At 44.1% G+C, this 21105-nt stretch overlaps 1 protein-coding gene across 1 annotated transcript in view; it reads right to left on the bottom strand.

The window, feature by feature from the left end:
* Xpot (exportin for tRNA) overlaps positions 1-21105 on the bottom strand; it is a 39463-nt gene that overhangs the window by 16778 nt on the left and 1580 nt on the right. Inside the window, exons 2-15 of the mRNA XM_040754803.1 lie at positions 18006-18139; positions 13897-13979; positions 11877-11933; positions 11360-11429; positions 9588-9806; positions 8050-8234; positions 7798-7966; positions 5709-5945; positions 3890-3928; positions 3366-3428; positions 1799-1923; positions 1226-1370; positions 949-1068; positions 596-690 (exon numbers count right to left, since the gene is read on the bottom strand). Coding sequence (XP_040610737.1) covers positions 596-690; positions 949-1068; positions 1226-1370; positions 1799-1923; positions 3366-3428; positions 3890-3928; positions 5709-5945; positions 7798-7966; positions 8050-8234; positions 9588-9806; positions 11360-11429; positions 11877-11933; positions 13897-13979; positions 18006-18065 — 1667 coding nt within the window. The 5' untranslated portion in view covers positions 18066-18139. The remainder of the gene's footprint in view (positions 1-595; positions 691-948; positions 1069-1225; positions 1371-1798; positions 1924-3365; positions 3429-3889; positions 3929-5708; positions 5946-7797; positions 7967-8049; positions 8235-9587; positions 9807-11359; positions 11430-11876; positions 11934-13896; positions 13980-18005; positions 18140-21105) is intronic.

The raw sequence follows: 21105 nt of genomic DNA, 5'->3' as shown, positions 1-21105 counted from the left end.
GTGGTGCAGGTATACACACAGAACACTCATACAAAAAAAAAGGCCTGGTCTACAGAGTGAGTTCCAGGACAGCCTCCAAAAGCTACAGAGAAACCCTGTTTCAAAAAAACAAAAGAGGAAAAAAAAAAAGATACGGCACACAACCTATTATGTTAGAAATGGATTTCAAACAGGGCATCATGGTGCAAGTCTACATAAAACTCAGTATTTGGGAGGTAGACAAAGGCAATGGATTCAGAGTTTGTCACCTCCAGGAGCAAGCAAACAAAAATCATGCACCCTGGTCTAGAGAGATGGCACAGCAATTAATGCATTTGCTGTGCAAACCCGGTGACTTGAGTCTTGATCCCACAGTGGGAAAGCTGTACCCCCACATACATCAAACAAACAATGCCCAAAACCTATAAAACATAACACATAAAAACATGCAAACAAGCCACCTGCCAGAGCTGAATGCAATAACCGGTCAGTCATCATGGAGAGAGAGATGCCCTCACACCAACACCCACCCCGTGCACCTGTCGGTGTGGGAGGAGCCTATCCCCTCAGCCACCTGCGTGCACACTTATAAACAGTGCTGAAAGCCGGTACTTACTTGAGAGATTTGACAAATCTAGAAAACAGGTAGGCAGTTCTACTCCGGACTTTAGCACTGGAATGCCACAGACCCCTGTGATCTAAGAAAGCCATCTGAAGAAAGAGACATTCATTATTTCTGGTCCGATTCAAGGACTTTATTGTCATACTGCATTTTTGCTCACATCAAATTGTACTTCTTGGGTGAGACTGGGAATGCTATTTTACATACAGATAGGCTTTTAAGGACATGATTTACATAAAACTACCACCCAGTGTCACTTGGGTAAACTTTTGACTCTGAGAAAAGTTACAAGAACAAGAACAGAGCACTGTCTGATCATTAAAAACCGGAGTGAGGTGCACACTTACTAGTACACATGGAATGTGCTGAGGTTCAACTGTGAAAAACTTTTCGTATCGAACAACGGTTTCAAAGAACTCCAGCGTCACAGACGTGTGCTGGTAGGAACTGACTCCTGACGTCACCAACTAGAAAAGGGGAAAAACCGAAGAGTTTTGTTTACTGCAGCGCCCACAACCCTCTGTAAACACACACCAAACTCCAATAATCAGAACCCTCTGCAAGCCCACAGCACAGCACAAAGAGCAAGTCACGTGTACAGCACAGGGCCCTCGGTATACCTACCGTTCGCATCATGTCCTGCAAAGCACTAGCTTTTGAAACGTCACCTGAGAAGTGAGCACCGTGCGACACCGGGAGGGCTTCTGCCAGCATGTACAGCAGCCTTACTGCCACCTCAACTTCCATGAAGCGTGTCGTCTGCCAGTTCCTGCCAAGGCAACAAGTGTGCGTCTGCTCACAGAACCCGCGATACTCGGGACGCTAACGCAACAACAGACTTCCTTCAGTGGCACAGCTGCCCACGCGTCTATAACCAACCGACCCCGTGAGACCCGCTCGTTACCAAAGCAGCAGGAAGAGGACAAGAGGAAGTAACAGTATGGGCGGAAGGGGGAGTTGAAAATGGCTGAAATACATTAAGTGCATGTATGGAAATACCATAATGAATAAGTTAACTGATATGCTAATAAAAACCAGTTTTTAAAATGTCTTGAATGATTTTTTTTTGACCAAACAATGTAGTCTATACCACAGAGGGAGACACAGGATAAGCAGCAAAACAGTTTCCAGGAATGTAAGGAGTGACGAGCACTGCACGACTCATTTAGAAGAGCCTGCTCCAACAGCAGAACTTACTGCAGCGTGGCACTGAACACTCTGCGAACAGAAGCCAGCACTAGCTCGGGTGACACCTGAGCGAGCCTGTCCAACAGCAACTTCAGCTGTTTTCTGTATTCTACAAACATGGCTTCATCTTCACCCTGAAATGCAAGTTAAAAGCCCGGTCTTAATGGTTTAAGGTGCCACCGTCAAGATGACACAGTGGTTAGGAGCACTGGACACAACGAGCCTGAGGGCTGTACTCCTTACCTGCAGCCCAGAGCGGGAGGAGGGAGTCGACCAAAGCCACCCTCCGACCTCCGCAGCAACACCCTGGCCCACCCTCTCGACAGTGATAAGTAAATAAGTAAAACTGAAGACCTTTACATTTACATAAATGGTCAATTCATGCATGCCTTTTATATTTGGATTGAAAAGAATCACGAATGCTCAGTAGCACTTCCCTTCCTGCTCACTAATTAGTAATTCTAAAATCAACAGGCGACAGGGGACAGGGCTGAGAGAACCGCCAACATGGGTCCACATTAGGCTTCAAGACTTGCCTATTGTCTTCAGTCACCTTTTATTTCCCCAGGATGCTAACAGTGTTACAACTGGGGCTACTATGCTGGGTCTTAGCACTGTTATCTTGTGATAGCACACACCTGAGTCACTCACGCCCTGAGTGTCCAGGAAGCACTGGACAGCTCTACAGTCAGTGGGAAGGGATCCTCCCATGACCCAGGACAGACTTAGATGAACAAGTCTAGGTAAGTCTCACTCACCTTCCTCCACTGACTGGGCCTCAATCTGGTACTCTTAGTAAATGTAGCACGAGATGAGATGTGAATAACAGTGTCAATTGTAAATTCAATGCTAAAAAGTATTATTTTTCCTTCTTTGGGTTGCTATAGATATAATCCAGGGCCTGCATGTAGTAAGCAAAGACTCTACCATTGAGCTATATTCCAAAGCCTGCAATTTTTTTAAGGTTCTTTTTTGTTTGTTTTGAGACAGGGTCTTATTTTGTAACTCAGCATGAGCCCAGGCTGACTCAACAGTTATGGCAGTATTTTTGCCTAAGGCTGCCAGCTGCTGGAATTTCAGGCATATGCCACCAAACCCAGCTTACAAGATTCTGTATATATGTGTGTGTGCGTGTGCTGACAAGCAGTCAGTCTCAGGAGCTAGTCACCTTTTGTGTGTGTGAGAGACAAGTTCTCTTATTAAGACTTGGGACTCAATGCCGTGGCTAGGCTGGCTAGCTAATGTACCCCAGGGGTTCACCGATGCTTGCCTTCCCAGCTCTGGACTGCACCACCAAATCCAGCCATCTACAGTAATCACACAGATCCAAATTTTTACACAGCAAGCACTTTACCTAATGAGTCACCTCTCCAACTTCTTACACAGCAAAGGATTCAGGTTTCCATAAGTGTCACCCCAAACTAACATTAATATAAAAATAACCACAGCAGTAAAAACACGACTTAGAACACTATTCCTTGTTTTACAAGGCTCTAAAATTAAAATATAAAATACTAGTTTAATGCAAACAAGGAAAAAATTGAAACCAGTTTTTCTTTGATGTAAAATTACTTACTTCATTTTCAAAGTTATATTCTTCATCATAAGTCAATTTTTTCATAACGGCCAACATGATTGCCTAAAAGTAATGAGGAAATACCATCTGTTAATTGTTCTTTCTCATCTGGAAGTTGAGCTATATTTCAAGGTAGACTCCAGACAAAGAATTGGTCAGCCTCGGATGGGCATCTTTATCGCTCACTCCAAGGCTCAGGGAATCTCATGAAAGGTAAGTGCTGTGTACAAATCTGAGTTAAAAACAATCCGTCCCGGAGGGAAGCTACCTGGGACTCAGGAAACAACTCACAAGGCCCTAAACTCGCCAGGTTCACTAAGCCCTCCTTCCTCAGGGCTGTTCACTCATGAGGGGCTGCTGGGAAGTCACCTCACCACTGCAGCCTCTGGGAGTAGCACCCAAAGCGGGGGGGGTGTTCTTCAATGATGTACTGTCTCTGTTCACCCACCATCAGGGAAAGAACCCCAGTAAACTCACTGATTTGGGGAAAGAAAATCTATCATTGGTTTAAAGAAACCACTTACCTCTATATTAGCTTTTTGCTGATCTGAGAGCACTGAAAGCTTAAAAGAAAAGCAAACAATTTATTTCTAGTATTATACTTGCTTATCAAAATCAACAATAATTATTTCTAATGTCATACTTGTTTATCAAAGTCGACAATAATTTATTTCTAATGTCATACTTGCTCATCGAAGTCAACAATAATTTATTTCTAATGTTATACTTGCTTATCAAAATATTTTTGTAAGCAATTACTATCTTCTAAAACAAACAGGGGAGCTGGTGGTACAGTTATGGCATAGAACATTTTCCAGCATGCACAAGTCCCTGGGTCCAATCTTCAGCATAACAAAATAAGATACACAAATTTCTGTTGAGTAGTTTGACAGCAAATCTACAGTTAACGGATTTCTAACTTCAGATGTAATAATTTCATGCCTAGTGAATACGTTGACAAACGGGCAATAATAAGATTAATTTGACAAGTTGTTTATCATGTATTTAGAAAGAACTAAGCTATAAGGCAGCAAATGATGTTTTGTTGTGGCTATGGCTAGCCCGGCCTTGAACTCACAGAGATCTGCCTCAGTCCCACCAACAGCTGACATTAGCACGCATGACCATGCTTGGCTTCTGAAAGCAAAGGCCACAGCTTGCACACCCTAAAACCCCTTAACTTCAGCACAGAAACAGCCGAGAACGGCGCAGCTTGGGATGGGAAGCAGCACACTGCAGGTTCCGGGTCCAGCCTCCAGCACCGCAAACAAAACCCAACCCCACACAGGGCTGGGGGATGGCCCGGCTACTACAGTGCCTGCTGCCCAAGCAGAGGACAGGTTCAGGTCCCCAACATCTGTGTAAGCCCAGCATGGTGGCATGCGTGCAAACAGGATGTGTCGGTGCATACAGGACTCTAGAACTCAGTGGCCGGCCGGCCTACAGTCAGTGAGCTCCAGGTTCAGCAAGGGCCCTGACTCAATGGGAAATGAACGAAGGCGACAGCCCACACTGACTCCTGGTCCTGATACTCACACACAAAGGCACATGCACGAGGACACACACACAATGCAGGACAACTATACTCCTCTTGCAAAGAAGTTACTTTAAGCTTGAATGAGTCAATTCACCCAATGTAAATCAAACCTAACAATGGTGGGGGAGACCTGTGATGATCGGTCTACTCAGCTATCGACCCTGTGTGTAACAGCAGCAGTGGGCCACGCACAATGTGCCCACTGATAAAGGGGCCCTCAACCACTTTCAAACTGGATTTGGGGCAGGGATTCACTGGAGGTACTGTACCCAAGACCGAGGCTGGGGAAAACACAAGCGAGAGAGGAGCCACTGCCACTGCCACACCCTCAAATACCTATGCCATGCCCACAGACAGTGCCGCTGTCTGTCTGCATTAGTCAGAGAAGCCCTACTTCTCAGCGGGTGGCAGTAACTGGGAAACAACTATCAGCAAAGAATTTAACAAGTTGTTGCTGTGCTTAGGAATGAATACAGGTTTAAAACAACAAAAAGAAAACAAAAATAATCCCGGACCACATTTATGACTTATGAACGTATTATGTCTTTTGGGGCAAGGGACTCCTGTTGCTCGTGGCTGGCCTTGAACTTGCTGTGTTATGCTGCTGGAGCAGACAATGGTGAAAACCTTCCCCCATTCTGAGTGCTGGAATCACAGGCATGGCTCACCAAGTCTAATTAACAGAATTTATATATATATAAAATTAAACAGGGATTATGGGTGTTTTCTTTTTGCTTTTTCTTATTTTCAATTTTTAACAGCTCTTTACATATCTACTGGACAAGAAGAACAAATTAACGACTCACCTGTTTCAAAATATGCAGATAATCATAACAAAATCCAATAATGTTTGAGGAGATGTCATCGTCCTCGTGAACTAGCAGCTGTAACATAAGTGGTACTTTTGTCTCAATAGCTTCCAGGGCCTCTTGCGCATTCTTGACAGCTCCGTTCTTAATTAACTTAGTCCAGCTAACTATTAAGGACTGTCCCATTCCATTTACCAGCTTAGAAAATCTGGCCACGAAGTCCAAATCTTCTTCCTATGAGCAGTAAGCAAAGACCACAGTTACAACCACCAGCCTCGGGAAAGAGAAAACCCTGACCTTTAGCGTGAATGCAGCGCCAATTTCAGGGTTCAGTCTCTGAAAACTCTATCATGTACTCTGTGGACGTCACAGAGGGTCAGCGTGGGCGTGGATGTGTCACTTCCAGGGCAGTTTTCAGGAGTCAAACTCAGGCCACTAGGATCAAGGTAAGGGTTTTTATCTGCTGAACATTTTGCTGAACCTAGAGCTCAATGTTATGACAACAGTTACCAACTCCATCACTATGCCAGGAAAATGATCAGAATTCGATTTTTCTGCTGCCATTATTATCTGATAGACCTCTAAAAGCAACTATGCTTTGCTTTTTCAATTAGAGAAGTACTTTGCACGTTTGGTGTTTTGCCTGCACCTATATCTGTGCAACATGTGTGTCTGGTGCTTAGAGGCCAGAAGAGGGCACTGGATTCCCAGGAGCTGCAGTTACAGCCTCTGGAAGAGCAGCCAGTGTTCTCAACCCGAGGCATTTCTCCATCCCTGCAACTGTGGTGTTAATGATAGTCCTATGGATATTACCAGTTTGGGGTGGGGGTGGGAGGAAAAAAGAGCTTAGGTAAAAGTAAGTTTTAAGAGCCGCCTTCCCTAACTGTAGCTATGATGTTGATACTGCCGCACTGCGGTGTAATGACTTAGGCCTCAACTTCCCTACAAAGACAGAGCTGCTACTATAGCAGCCCGCTTCAGTCACTGCCGGATGCGATAGGCAGACCCTGGTTATTTTCATTAGTTACCAATAAGCTGTTCTCCCACAGACAGAGGATCTACTTCTACTATTTTAGATTTCCTTTTCTTTAAAGAGCTGCAGATATTAAGACAATAGAAGGCAATAGAACTAGCTTCAGTGCATGAAGCAAGAACCTACTAAAGCCTTATTACTGACATTATCACCAATACAGAGATCTCTTAGGGACAGGCAGGGCTGCCACCTAGCCTGACAACCTGAGTTCCATCCTTGGGCCACACACACACACACACACACACACACACACACACACACACACACACTCTCTCTCTCTCTCTCTCTCTCTCTCTCTCTCTCTCTCTGCAATAAAAAACTCAAAGTTGTCTTAAAAACACTTTTCCTTAACTGTGGATAAATCTGGAATGCCATCACAGCCTTCGTGCTGCTCAGTGACATTGCTAGCAGGAAGCTTTGGGATGCTTCCTAGCACACATACAAGAACAAGAAGCCTTCACATTAGCTAAGTTACCAGCTCACCATTGAGACCCGTCACTCTCAGATGGCTTAAAATTCAAATAGGGAGGAGAGAAGGCTCAGGGCTATGAGAGCTCTGTCTATCTTGCAGAGGACCTGCACCCACACGGCAGCTTATAACCACCTGTGACTCTAGTCCTAGGGGCTCTGATCCCCTCTTTTGTCAGTCTTGGGCACCAGGCATACAAGTGATGCATAGACAGACACGTGGACAAAACATGTATACACATAAAATAAAGTCTGGAAAAGTCTACAGTGAAAATGAAGCTTTTATGGTTACTAGGTCTAACCTGGGCCAAATGCAGCACTATGGTGTAAATGCTGTATTTCTTGTTACGCAGGGCATGATCAACACTGCACACTTGCAAAGCGCATGCACCATTCTGACTGTAAGTGTCAGAATGGGTATAACCACATGTGCAAGGAAAATGCCACAGATATTACTTGGGGCTCTCAGAATATAGTGGTTTACTGTCAGTTCAAGGACATCCCCAAAACTCAAGGGGAAAAAAAGGCATATTAGTTCAGTATCTGTGACAGTTTTCAAAGCATACATATAAGAGATTCACTGACCTGGTCAATGCTGAAAAACCCGGCAGTCTGTAATACTTGACACAAGGATTCCACTAGTTTCATCTTGTCCACAGGGTCCATCCCTTTATTTACAATTTCAAATAAACAGTCGCATGCTTCTTCCCGTAGAACTTCTACTGACATGTGACCTAGCAGCATATTTATAAACCTGGTGACAGGGGAATAAAGATATTAACATTTTTGGTTCACTTTAATGTCAGTTTTCTGTTTAAAAATTATAGGCATACGCACCTATCATTGGCTATAAGGGATAAGTCTATCCAAGAGACGTAAGCCCCAACTACTTCAAGGCACTGGCACAGCACTTCTGAATTAGTATACTGGTAATTGTGTAAAATCTGGTACCACGATTCCACCAGATTTGGAATGCACTGTTCTCTCATGGTATCTTTTATCAGAGTATTCCTACGAGCTTCCTAAAAACACAAAAGACAAGAAGATTATGAAACAGCGCTAGGCATCCAAGTACAGTTGCACAGTGACTTCCTCTACACGAAATCTCCAGGCTTGTTAGGCAGCCCCCACCATGACTTCCTAGTTATCTGCTCTAAAATTATATCCTGTGATTCTTTGTGTTTCCTTTTCCGTTCTATTCCTTGGTGCCAGACTTCATTCATTAAATATAAACTACAAATAAGCATTGCTTAGAAATTTTAACCATGTGAAATTCTAAATACCAGACAAAAATGATATTTAAGCTATTTAGAAAAAAAGGCAATGACTTAAATGTACAGTGGTTACAATCGTCTTAAAATATTATATACATATAAAGTTATTTCGGGGGGGGGTTTCTTAAGGAGATAGGTCTCTCTGTATGTCACTCAGGAGGGCCTCCAACTTGAGGCCACCCTGCCTGCCCCAGTTTCCCAAGCCAGCTAAAATCCCCACACTCTTTACCTTACTTTTATACTGAAGTGACAGAGATCAAATCTGGGGCCTCCTGCACATGAGGCAGGGGCTCTCCTCCTTCCTCCATCCCTTTGCACTACTTACTTTAGGAATAGGCTCGACTAAGGCTGCACCTCAGCAGTAAAGATTCCTTGGCAGCGATGAAACACTACAGTAAATTACTAGCACCACTTAACAACAAACAAAAGGCAAAGGAGACGTCTAGATACATAAATAGAGACTAGAGTGGAGGGCTCGGGCACCATGACTGCAGAGACTATGGAGGCAGTGGCACTGGCAGGCACATTCACAAGCCACTCATTTTCACTTGTTCAAGCATTCAGTGTGGACGGCATTTCACAGGAACTATGACAAAATAAATGTGTGCTTCACTGGCGACAACACTGCCTTAGTTTTAAAAATCTCACGTTGTGCTCTAATTTCAATCTTCAATGGTGGGAGGGGTTAAACTTCACTGTCAGCCTATTCAAGATACTAGGACATGCAAAAGAGCCAGGCAGTACTTGGGAGGCAGAGGCGGCTGGATGTCTGTGAGTTCCAGGACTGCCTGTCTACAGAGTGAGTCCAGGACAGTCAGAGCTACACAGACAAACGCTGTTTGGGGGGAGGGGCAAACAACATGCAAAAGATAAGACTCCTGGGAGAGATGGCTCAGGGTTAAGAACACTGACCGCTCTTCAGAGGACCAGGATTCAATTCTCAGCACCCACATGGCAGCTCACAACTGTCTTTAACTCCAGTACTAGGAGATCTGATACTTTCACACCAATGCACATAAAATAAATTATATAAAAAAAGGTAAGACCATGTCCTTTTCACCATATGCTCCTCTCCCCCACAAAACGTGTGACGCTACTTGCCTCTGACGTGTGAACCACATCGCGGTCCACCAACTCTGAATCAATGGCCATGAGGATTCGCAGGTACAGATCCACTCCCCTTGGGTTTAGGTCCACAACTGAGAGAATGTCAAAAAAAAACTTGGGCCATTTAGTAAGATACTCTGTAACAAAAAGCAAGGCGAAGACTTGGGCTGCTTTATTTCGTATGAAGGTCTTCTCTGGTTGTGGATTCAGCATCTGGCAAACAGAAATATCCATGAAATTAAATCCAAACTATTCAAAAGCACATTAGTTTTTTGTATTTATCATCAGTTGGCCAAAACAAACAAACAAAAACAAAAAATTAAACCCTGCCCAGATTAGCGGCAGCACAGCAAACTGCAAAATTACCCATGTGTGCAGGTAACCAGTCACATGACGAGCAAGTGAATAATGCCTGTCTCTTAGAATGTGTATTTTCCTACAGTGTTGGGGATAAATCTGTATCTTACTCAAACATTCTACCAGAGATGCAGCCCAGCCCTTCCTCCTCCCCAAAGGGGGTAGGGGAAGCAGGGGGTTCTTTGCCTGATTTGAGTCAGGGTCTTCCTAAGTAGCCCAGGTTGAACTCACTCCAAGGGATCCACCCGACTTTCTGCCTGCATGGGATCAAAGGTTTGAGACACCTTACCCAACCCAGGTCTTGTTTTTATGTGACAAAGTCTAGTATGCAGCTTAAGTTGGCCTTTAACTTGTTTAAACACCAGGCTGGCTTCAAAATCACAATCTTCCTGCCTCCAGCTCCAGAATATTGAGATACAGGCATGAACCAAGGGGTCTCATTTACTAAGCTCCATGTATAGAATCTCTTTCTCCCTCTCCCTTTCCATCTCCCCCTCCCTCTGAGACACGGTTTCTCTGTGTAGCCCTGGCTGTCCTGGAACTCGCTCTGTAGGTCAGGCTGACCTGGAACTCAAGAGATCCATCCACCTGCCTCTGCATCCCCAGCGCTGGGATTAAAGGAGTGCCACCACAACCACCACTACCCAGATCACAGAACTCCTTCTAAGAAAAACATTCAACTGTTTTTCTTTTGCTGGATTGTAAAGTAAAACACTGTAGCGGCTTTATATGTTAAGTTTAACTAAAATTAACCAAAATAAATATTCTGTGAAAAAACAACTCTACTAGCCTTTTAAAGGGGCCTTTGTAAAGAGGCTGTCAACACAGGCAACTCTGAGGACCAAACAAAAAAGCAGTTACTGTCATATAGTTTAATAATGTCATACACACTGGGGGCTAGAGAGACAGCTCAGCAGTTAAGTCCATGTACTGCTCATGCAGAGAACTTGAGTTCAATTCCTACAAACCCACATGGGCAGCTCACAGTCACCTATAACTCTACTTCCAGGGGATCTACCACCTGCTTCTGGATTCTGTGGGTGCCTACAATCAGGTGCACATACCTACACACAGAAACACTCATATACACATAATGAAAAAAACGGAAGCTTAAAAACTGTTTTCTTTAAAACGTTACTTTTTATAGCCAAGTTCCAGGCAGGTGTGGTGGCAAGGTGCCTTTAACCCTGGGAGCTGGAAAGCAGAGACAGGAGTACCAGGCCAGTCAGGGCTACAAACTGAGACCCTGCCTCCAAAAAGAAGTTCCCATAACATGTTATGGAAAGTACAATGGTTTTGGTTATTATTGTTTTGACCCATGATCTTCAAGACCAGCACTTTAAGTACAAGAGAGGAAACCGCTTGCTGATTAAGGCACCGAATGAACTGAATGAAATGAACTATTTTACCTGAGCTTGAAGCCACGACAAGAGTGTCTCCCTGATCAGCTGTTGTTGAGCTGTGCTGAGTTCTGAGTACCTGTTAAAGGGACAACAGTGACAGACTACATTTGCTGTCTGCAGCTTTGAATACAAATCTCACCTATCAAAAGACAGAGTTTTACAGCATCCCAATACTGGGTTTCCTAAATACACTGCAGTGTCCAATAACACAGTTGCAAATGCACGCATGAGCCTGTCAGATAGGCCAGTCAGCGATCTCAGATCTGTGACTCAGTTCACACTCAAACAAATGACAGCTATGGGATTTTTTAAACCAACCATGCACTGAGCTCTGTGGACTACAGAATAAGCCTGTAGACTGGCTAGCTCAGTGTAAATAAATCAAAACATATTCGTAGCCCGGATATCATTACTACACTGGTAGTTTGCTATCTGTACTTTGGCTTCCTCAAGGACAGAAAAACAAACTAAAACATGCCTGTTCCAACAAATCTTTAAGATTAAAAACAATGAAAAGGCTTACTTGTATTTAACTTGATGTTCTAATACTTGGAAGCAGAAAAACTTTATGTGATCATCACTGGAAAAGAAAAAAGAGTTAGATAATCAGAAAAGAAATTGGGGAAAACAATGGCAAAATACCAGTAACAACCGTGAGGTCTCTACAGCTAGGCTTCTTTCTTGCCTGGCTTTCTATTTACCAATTCTATTTTACTTATTTTTATTGTCTTTTTTGTTTGATGGTGCTGGGTACCTAACTTGGGGCCTTGTAAATTATAGGCAAAGGCTTCACCAATCAGCTACAGGCCCAAGCCCTGGGTTTAAAGGATTAAGAAGAGCTTTAAATACAATTCACAATATGTGGCGGAAACTTACATTTTATAAGCAACATAGCCTCATGCTCTGATACACTCCTTAAACAGAGTACTCTGTAAGTAGAGGCCACTGCTCCAAATTCTAATGTGCAGAGTCAAGGTTCCTGGAACAATTTCTGTGCTTTGCTTTAGAACAGTTAGGAAGATGCAAGATGAAAAACATCACAGCAGTAAGAGACTGACCAAACCAAGGATGCCGTCTATGGCCTACCCGATTGTAAGCATTAGTCAGTTCTCTTCTCTTACAGGCAGATTCAAAATAAACGGGGTAGGACAACTAAGTCCACTCTCAAAGTTCACACACGAAACTAAACAAACCCATCTTTGTGAGATGGGAGAAAAACAAAACCAAACCAAACAACCCCACAGCGGTCCATTATCTAACTCCCTCTAGGGGTAATACGGCCAACAATTCTGGGAAGATTCCTTTGGAGTTGAGGGACCTGCTCAGTCCAGATGGAGGCTGCGTGAGACACGCTTTGTGAGGGGACACTGTCTCCTATGAAAAGAGCAGTCCAAGTAGGAATGCAGACACTCCAAGATGCTCAAGAAAAACAGGTCTCGGTAAACTCAACCAGGCTGCAGTGGAACAAGATTACAGGCCGGAGCTCCAGCACGTTCAGCCAGAGGGCCACCACTAAGGCCCTTGCTTCCACTCCCAACAGCGAGCTGCCTGTGTCCTGCTAGCCAGCTGGTTCCCAGCAGCTTCACTATGCCAGTTTTTCTTCCTTAATAAGAAGCTAACTTAACTAAGGATGAAGTGAGTATACAAGTTTTTACTGCCATGAACTATGTTTGCTGCCTCAGAAAGACTACCCAGAAAGCCACACTGCGACAGGGGAAGGCTTTCCACACGTGGTATGTGTATGGCCTCAGTAATCAGAGAACTGATGGCTGCAGGTAAAGAGTGTCAGGCCTATTTCACCATTCCTGAATTCTCCTCAGAGGCACATGCTGGAAACGCCCCGGGTGGCCTTTGCCTGTCATCAACAGAACCTTGGCTCCAACACCAAAGCAAAGTAATTGAATATTGATACACCCTACTAGAAAACTTTAAGATATTTGTCATTAATGACCAACTCTTTCACTAACTTCCAACAGTAAGACAAGGATATTATAGCCTATTCCAGGGAACAATACACATAAAGAAAAGGATAGTTTGGGCTGGAGAGATGGCTCAGCAGTTAAGAGCACTGACTGTTCTTCCAGAGGATCCAGGTTCAATTCCCAGCACCCACATGGCAGCTTACAACTGACTGTAATTCCTGGATCCAACACCTCCATACAGACAGGCAAAACATCAATAAAGCAAAAATAGATAAATTTATATATATATAAAAAAAGGTAGTTTTACTGAAAAATCAGTTCAGTACCGGTTTAAAAGTTGGTTTGCTATTTTTCTCTTTTCTAAAAGGCAAGCCACAAAATGTTTTTATGAAAACACTTCCCAAAGAGAAACTTAAAATGTTTCATGTTCGCCTGGCAGTGGTGGTTCATGCCTTTAATTCCAGCACTCAGGAGGCAGAGGCAGGATAATCTCTGTGAGTTCAAGGCCAGCCTGGTCTACAAGAGCTAGTTCCAGGACAGCCTCCAAAAAAAACAGAGACACCCTGCCTTGAAACAAAAAAGCTTCATGTTCATAGACTATAGAGCATTTGCCTTAATTACCTGTATGTCTTCTGTGCCAAAGCCTCGGCACACACCTGCCAGGCATCTGGGGAAATCTTCAACTGCTCAAAATAAGCCAGGGCCTGAAAGATTGCAAAACAAAGCAGCGCAGTTGGTTCCGAATTCGGATGCCCTGAGCACACTAAACAAAGGGTGGAGTGAACCAATAATCAACAACAATCTGGGCTTAATACACCAATGAAAATATCCAACCCGGCAAAGTCCAGATGTTTCCCACAAATAGATCCGTTATCAGACACCCAAAACAGTTTCCTTATGGTAAAGATGCTGCAAGAACGCCCTGCAGATATCACTGGGCTATGACAGAAGAAATGCCTAAGTGCTTCTCAAGGCAGTAATATTGAGATATATACAGTCGTAAAGGGGTCCACAAGCACACTGTAAGTAAATGCTAAACAAAAACCCACAGAACTTCCAATGACTAGTCTAGGATGGACAGAGGGTAGTGGGTGAGAGGGGAGAGGCGCCAATCTCTTTAACAAGCCCCACCTTCTAGGCTAGTGAACACTTTACTCGGTGCTAGGAAAGAGGCACAAACGCACAGAAGCCCTTGGCCCTTCAAACGATTTCTTCCATTTGGCTGTTTCTGAGCTGTATCCTTTATATCAAGCTGGCATTATTAAGTCCACTGCCTTTCTGAGTCCTGACTCATTGTAGTCAATTGTCAAATCTGTGCAGGATTTGGTAGTCCTTCATTTAGCAAGCAGTCATCAGAAGTACAGAGGGGCCAGGTGGTGGTGGGACATCTTTAATCCCAGCACTTGACGCAAGTACAGATGGTCTGGATTCACAATTGGTATCTCAAGTGGAGGACAGTCTTGGGAGACCTGACCCTAATCCTTGGTAATGTCAGAGTTCCTACAAAACCCAAGACTACCATTGGGAACATTCCAGGAGCAAGGACAGTGGACAAATGACGTGGCCTATGCATGTTGCTAATAAATCACAATAAAGGGGAGGAGTCCATCAGCTAAATCTCTCACTAACACATGGTTTTCTTTCTCAAGCAACAGCAAAGGCCAGGAATGCAGCTCAGGAGGTAGGGTGCTGGCCTAGCATAGGAGCCCCGGGCTAAATCCTAGGCGCCATCTAAATCAGGTGTGGCCACGCTTGTCTATTATCTAAGTACTCAAGAGGTGTAGGTGGTAGGGCCAAACTTCAAGGTCATTCTCAGCCACAAGTTTGAGGCTAGCTTGGGCTACATTCTGTTTTCTGTCCCAAACAAAGCAAAACAAAGTAACAGAGCTAGCAAGGTAGCTCAGTGTGTGAATTCTGATTCCTAGAACCCACCTGGTGGAGGAAGAGGAAACAGACTTCTGCAATTTGCCCTCTGAATACATCCGCATACACCATGGCAGGCTCACTATGCTCTTGCCCATCAAATAGATACATGTAAAAACTAACCCCCCCAAGCCCTCCCCAGCCCAACCAGATCAACAAACAAATGAAAGCAGACAAAAGGGGCTGGGGAGATTTATTTCTCAGGAGGTGAAAAGAGCTTCCCGCCTCTGTGCCTTGAGATTGAGTCCAGAACCCACATAAAAGTGGGAAGAGAGATGATTCTCTAAGTTGTCCCCTACATCAACACAAATGCCATTGGACAATAATAGAATTTCCTTTCTTTCTTTTTGTAAAATTTCTTAAAAGAAGGAAAACTAGGCTGGGCGTTGGTGGCACACGCCTTTAATCCCAGCACTCGGGAGACAGAGGCAGGTGGATCTCTGTAAGTTCGAGGTCAGCCTGGCCTACAGATCGAGTTCCAGTACAGCCTCCAAAACAATACAGAGAAACCCTGTCTCGAAAAGCCAAAAAAAAAAAAAAAGGAAAACTAGTAAACTAGTTATGGTGGACTACTGCAGTAACTCCCAACAATCTGGAAGCTGGAGCAGGATGACTGTTGGGAGTTCAAGGTGAGTACCAGACCAGTCTAGGCAACACAGCAAGATGCCGCCTGAAACAAACAGAACAATGTTTGCAAGACAGCTCCGATAAAATCCCTGGGAACCCATACAGCGAAAGTTGTTCTCACAAACAAAACAAAGCAAACCAGGTAAAGTTCAATACTAAGGACTGTGCCTAGGTTCAATTCCCAGATAACAGCCTAGACAGAAAGCCATCGAAAGCAACTCCTAAAAATTGTAATTAGGGAAGCCGGGCGTTGGTGGCTCACACCTTTAATCCCAGCACTCAGGAGGCAGAAGCAGGCAGATCTCTGAGTTCGAGGCCAGCCTGGTCTACAGAGTGGGTTCTAGACAGGCACCAAATCAATACAGAAAAATCCTGTCTCAAAAAAAAATTGTGCTAAGGAGCTGGAGAGATAGCTCAGTGGTTAAGAGCATGGCTAGTCTCCCAGAGGACCTGAGTTCAATTCCATTCCCAGCACCCACATGGCAGCTTACAGCTGCAATCACATAAAATAGTTAAATGCATTATTTAAAAAAAATTATGATTAGGACCAAAAGCCAGAGACCTTGAACATGACCAACACCTCATCACAAAGAACAGCTTCGAGTGAAGCTGCCTGGATAAAGGCGTACACTGCACGACACACCGCAGCTCCCAATGCCGCTGAGACAGAGGGAGGGGTGATGCAGAGGCCGGAAAGATGGAGGAGGGCAGTGGTTTGGTTTTTCTAATTAATATATTTTCTTAAATTTTAAAAAATTTTCCTATGGAGGGCGCTTCAAGGGTGAAGGGGAAACATGGAGGGACTGGGAAATGAGTGGGATTGGGGTGCATGACATGAAATTCCCAAACAATCAATGAAAAATTATGATAAGGATGCTAAAGTGTAGCTCTTCACAGCTCATGGCTTCTGGAAGGGGTGAGGTGCGGAAGGACTAGTGTTCTCTAAGGGACTAGTCACTGGGAGTTTGACCATGTTCCTGTGAGTATATGGGCAACACAAATTGAACTTTTTTTTTCCTTTTTTTGGGGGGGGGGGAGGTGGCTTTGGAGGTGAGACCTGGGAGACCTGGGAAGAATTGGGAGTGTGCTGAGGGTTCATGATGTGAAATTCCCAAATAATGAATAAAAACATGATAAAAACAAACAACAAACACCCCCCCATCACCCGACACATATGAAACAGCCAAAAGCTTTTAATTACCATCGGCATGCAACATCAAGGTAGGCTAAAGGCCAGACTGCAAGGTCTCAGCTACTGTGAGAGCAGCTGGTTTAAATCCCTATGAAAATACAAGTGCTTACACATGAAAAGTCTGACTTCTAGGTTCTTGAGATACTGACATCTAGATTCCTATCATTTGCCACATTTGGGGGGGCTAGTCACTTATTTATCAGCAGAGGCAAATATCATATCATCAGAAACTGGGAGGTATTTGTTTTTTTTTTTAAACCATTTTAAAAGAAGTTTCTAATCCAATGCAGCTGTAATGCTTAGGTTGTTAACTTTAGCTCACTTACAGCAAGCTCTCTACTTTGCTATAAGGAGTAGGAAGAAAGAAAAACCCTTCCTTCCTCTGGTCCTAAACTTCTGAACACTCACGTCTTTAAAAATTAATTAAAGGCTTATTCTTTTAGTGTCTTCTTTTTCACTCAGTTAAAGTCCTCGGCAGATTTATAGGCTACATTAGGTTTAATTGTTTACATTTACCCAAGTATGCCAGCATCTCCAAATGGATTTCTTGTCACAAAATCGTTTCATGCAACTTAAGGTGTGGCATATCAAAACTGCTTATTTCCAGTCTGCAAAGACTAAATAACAAGGAGGCTCGCTGTCCACAACACAGGAGTGAAAGAACTTCCAGTCCAAGGCGAGCAATGGGAAAGTAGAGCACACGCTAGGCACTCAGGTCCTGCAAAAGTTTTTTACCTTGGAAACTGTGTTACAACTCTGCAACAAAAAAATGACAAGGACCTGCCTTCGCAGGTCAGGTTTCAGCACCCTGGTTCAACCCATTAAACAAAAATCAATCACAGCACCTGATGTTTCAATATTCAGAACATACCACCTCAAGTCTGTCTGGTCCTATTAATGCTTACTAAAGTCAGATGTGTTTTCTTAAGCCCTCCAATGCACCTTTGTGATGGCACGCGTTTAAGAAGGACTAAGTCGACGGACTTACCCTCTGCCGAAAGTCTGAATCAGCATTTGGGTTTAGCCCTAAAAGAGCCTGTTCATCCATGTCTGCTGTTATTCCTGGAGTTTTCCGATCACAACAGATGTGGCTTCTAATCCCACAGAAGAATCCACAATCATCTGCGCACAGAAAACAATAGACGGTTATCTGGAATATAAGAAGTGGCTGAAAAAGACAACCCTGAAGAGGCGAAGTCCACCCTAAGCTCACAGGAGCCTGCAGCACACTCAGGGTCTAATTTTGAAGTCTAAACAAGTACACCATGAAGGCTCTCAGGTGGTACTGTCCTGCAAAGGTCGCCAGTCAAGTACGGAAAGTAACTCTTCCAGAAGCATGCATGCAATGTTGGGGCCGCCTGCTGCACAATGTCTGCCTGGGGAAAATGATATCTATCTTCCCTTGTTTTAGTGCCTGTAAGACTTTGCCTGCACTCAGATATGATCATAAGACATCTTTTTAAAAAGTCAGAATGGTTTGACTCCGAGTTTAATACTCTTCCAGTCACTTATCATTGGAACAGAGTTAATTCTGCCTTTTACAGGTTTCTGCTCCTGTCAGCCAATTCCAGAAATGTATTTAATAAATGACTTCCCTCACTGCAGACCCCCCCCATCCCCACACCAACTTCCCCCCCCCCCCCTGAATTCCTGGAAAGTAACCTAACTTCACAACACACAGTCTAATATACCCAAAGCAGAACATGGTAGGCTCCCAAAGACAGCTAGTTCTTTGACACACAACATATATTTCTGCAACTGGAACAAACTTGAAACAATGTGAATGCTGTTTTCGGGGCTGGGGGATTTGGAGGGTGAAGTACTTCCTGCACTTTGCCCTGGATAAATTGAGTCCCTAGCACCCACGTGAAGGTGTGACAGAATTGGGGAGGTGATGGAAAAACACTAGGCAGATCCTCAAAGCTCTCTAGCCAGCAATAAACTGGTGAGCTCCAGGTTCAGTGAGACCCTGCCTCAAAAAACTAAACTAAAATAAAGATGTGGTGGGGCATGTTTACAGGGGTGGGAGATTAAGAGAGTAAATAGAATGCATTATGTACATATATGAAATTATTTTGAAAATAAGGCATATAGTGAAAGTCAATGGAGGAAGACACCTGATAGAGATCTCTGGCTTCCAAGTGCAAAACATGTGAGCACACAGACACATCAAATACACAAAACACATTTTTCTGGAACAGTGTGAGGGCAGGAAAATTAGTTCTTACATTCCTATTACAAAGCTATAAAGCTTTTTTATTTACCTACTTTTAAATTACCAGAGCTAAGGGGAAATTAAAGAGACCAAGAGGTAAACAGGTCCCGTGCAACCTTTTAGGAATGGTGAGGCCAGTGCCAGGGTGCAGGATCCCTACTGTTCCATTCTCCAAGGTTCTTTGGAATCAGAATCAAGATACGAGATCCCAGAGCCTTGGGAAGGAAGGTCAGCCTCTTCACTCACCACTCATAGCCAACCTGCAGACCACGGCAAAGCAACCCCAATGCCGACTGCCCAGGGGATGAAGATCCAAGCGCTTCTAACAACCAGCCCATACCATGCTGCAGGCTACTCAGCAGGGCTAGCACACAGTACTACCAGGCAGCTCTCAAGTGGCACTCTATGCTATTCACCTTTGCACACACTTGCTCTTTTCAGCTCTGTGGTGAAACCCTGCGGGGCCTTCAACTCACCTCATGCAATAATGTGGCTCTGACCCCTGCTGTCTGACCCTACCAAACTGGATTAGATACTCCTTATAAGCTCTATTTTCTCTCGTTAACCATCAAGAATGAGGACTGTGATACACTCGTCACTATCACTATGTTCCTGTAAATTTTTTGGTTTTGTTTTGAGACAAGGTTTCTCTGTGTAACAGCCCTGGCTGTCCTGGAACTCACTCTATAGCCCGGGCTGGCCTGGAACTCACAAGAGATCCACCTGCCTCTGACTCTGCCTCCCATGCTGGGAGGCCACTGTTCCTGGAGTTTAAAAACACGGGTCTGGGGTTTTAAAAGTTCTGGGTTTGGCCGGGCGTTGGTGGCGCAGGCCTTTAATCCCAGCACTCGGGAGGCAGAGACAGGCAGATCTCTGTGAGTTTGAGGCCAGGCTGGACCGACAGCCTCCAAAAACAGAGAAACCCTGTCTCATAAAACCAAAAAAAAAAAAAAAAGTTCTGGGTTTGACTGGGCAGTGGTGGTGCACACCTTTAATATCAGCACTCGGGGGGCCGAGGCAGATGGATCTCTGTGAGTTGGAGGCCAGCCTGGTCTACAAAGCTACAGAGAAATCCTCCCTCCACACTCCCTCCAAAAAATTTCTGGGTTTTAAGCAGAAGATGACTGGGGTACAGGTTCTTCATTCCCTAGATCCACATGGTGGAAGAGACTCCTATGTGTGTACACAAAAATACACACCTGTACACACACAAGATAAATACATACATGCAAATTTTTAAGTCTTAGGTTTATATTCTAATCTTGTCATTAAAAAACAAAAACCAGCCATTCGTTGCTGGCCCACGCCTTTAATCCCAGCACTTGGGAGGCAGAGGCAGGCGGATCTCTGAGAGTTCGAGGCCAGCCTGGTCTAGAGAGTGAGTGCCAGGACAGCCTCCAAACAATACAGAGAAACCCTGTCTCGAAAAACCAAAAAACCAAAAAAACCAACAAAAAAACAAAACACAACAAAAAACAAAACCAAAAACAAACACACACACACAAACCAACCAAAACCCAGTCATTAGTCAATGTAGCACACTCCTTTTAATCCCATTGCTGGGGTGGGGTGGGAGGTATCTCTGTGACTTCAAAGCCAGTCTGGTATTTCTACAGATTATCTGGCTAGCCAGGGCTACAGTGAGATTTTTGCCTCAAAAACAAAACAAAAATTGAGGCTACACAGAAAACAAAAGTATGCATTCCTTTCTATCAGAGAAAAAAAAAAAGAGGCAAAGTTCTAACGACTACTCTGTAGGCAAAGCATGTCTCCAATAGCTAATAAACTCAGAGGTAGGCACACAGGATGGACTATTTGAAGCATTCTTAAACTAGAATGGCATTTTGAGTAGATGGGAAAGCAAAATGGTTCC

The sequence above is a fragment of the Mesocricetus auratus genome, unplaced genomic scaffold (genome assembly GCF_017639785.1).
Source record: "Mesocricetus auratus isolate SY011 unplaced genomic scaffold, BCM_Maur_2.0 Super-Scaffold_100011, whole genome shotgun sequence".
In the NCBI taxonomy this organism is placed as follows: Eukaryota; Metazoa; Chordata; class Mammalia; order Rodentia; family Cricetidae; genus Mesocricetus; species Mesocricetus auratus.
The sequence above is the reverse complement of the archived record's forward strand: the minus strand, read 5'-3'. Positions and strand labels throughout refer to the sequence as shown.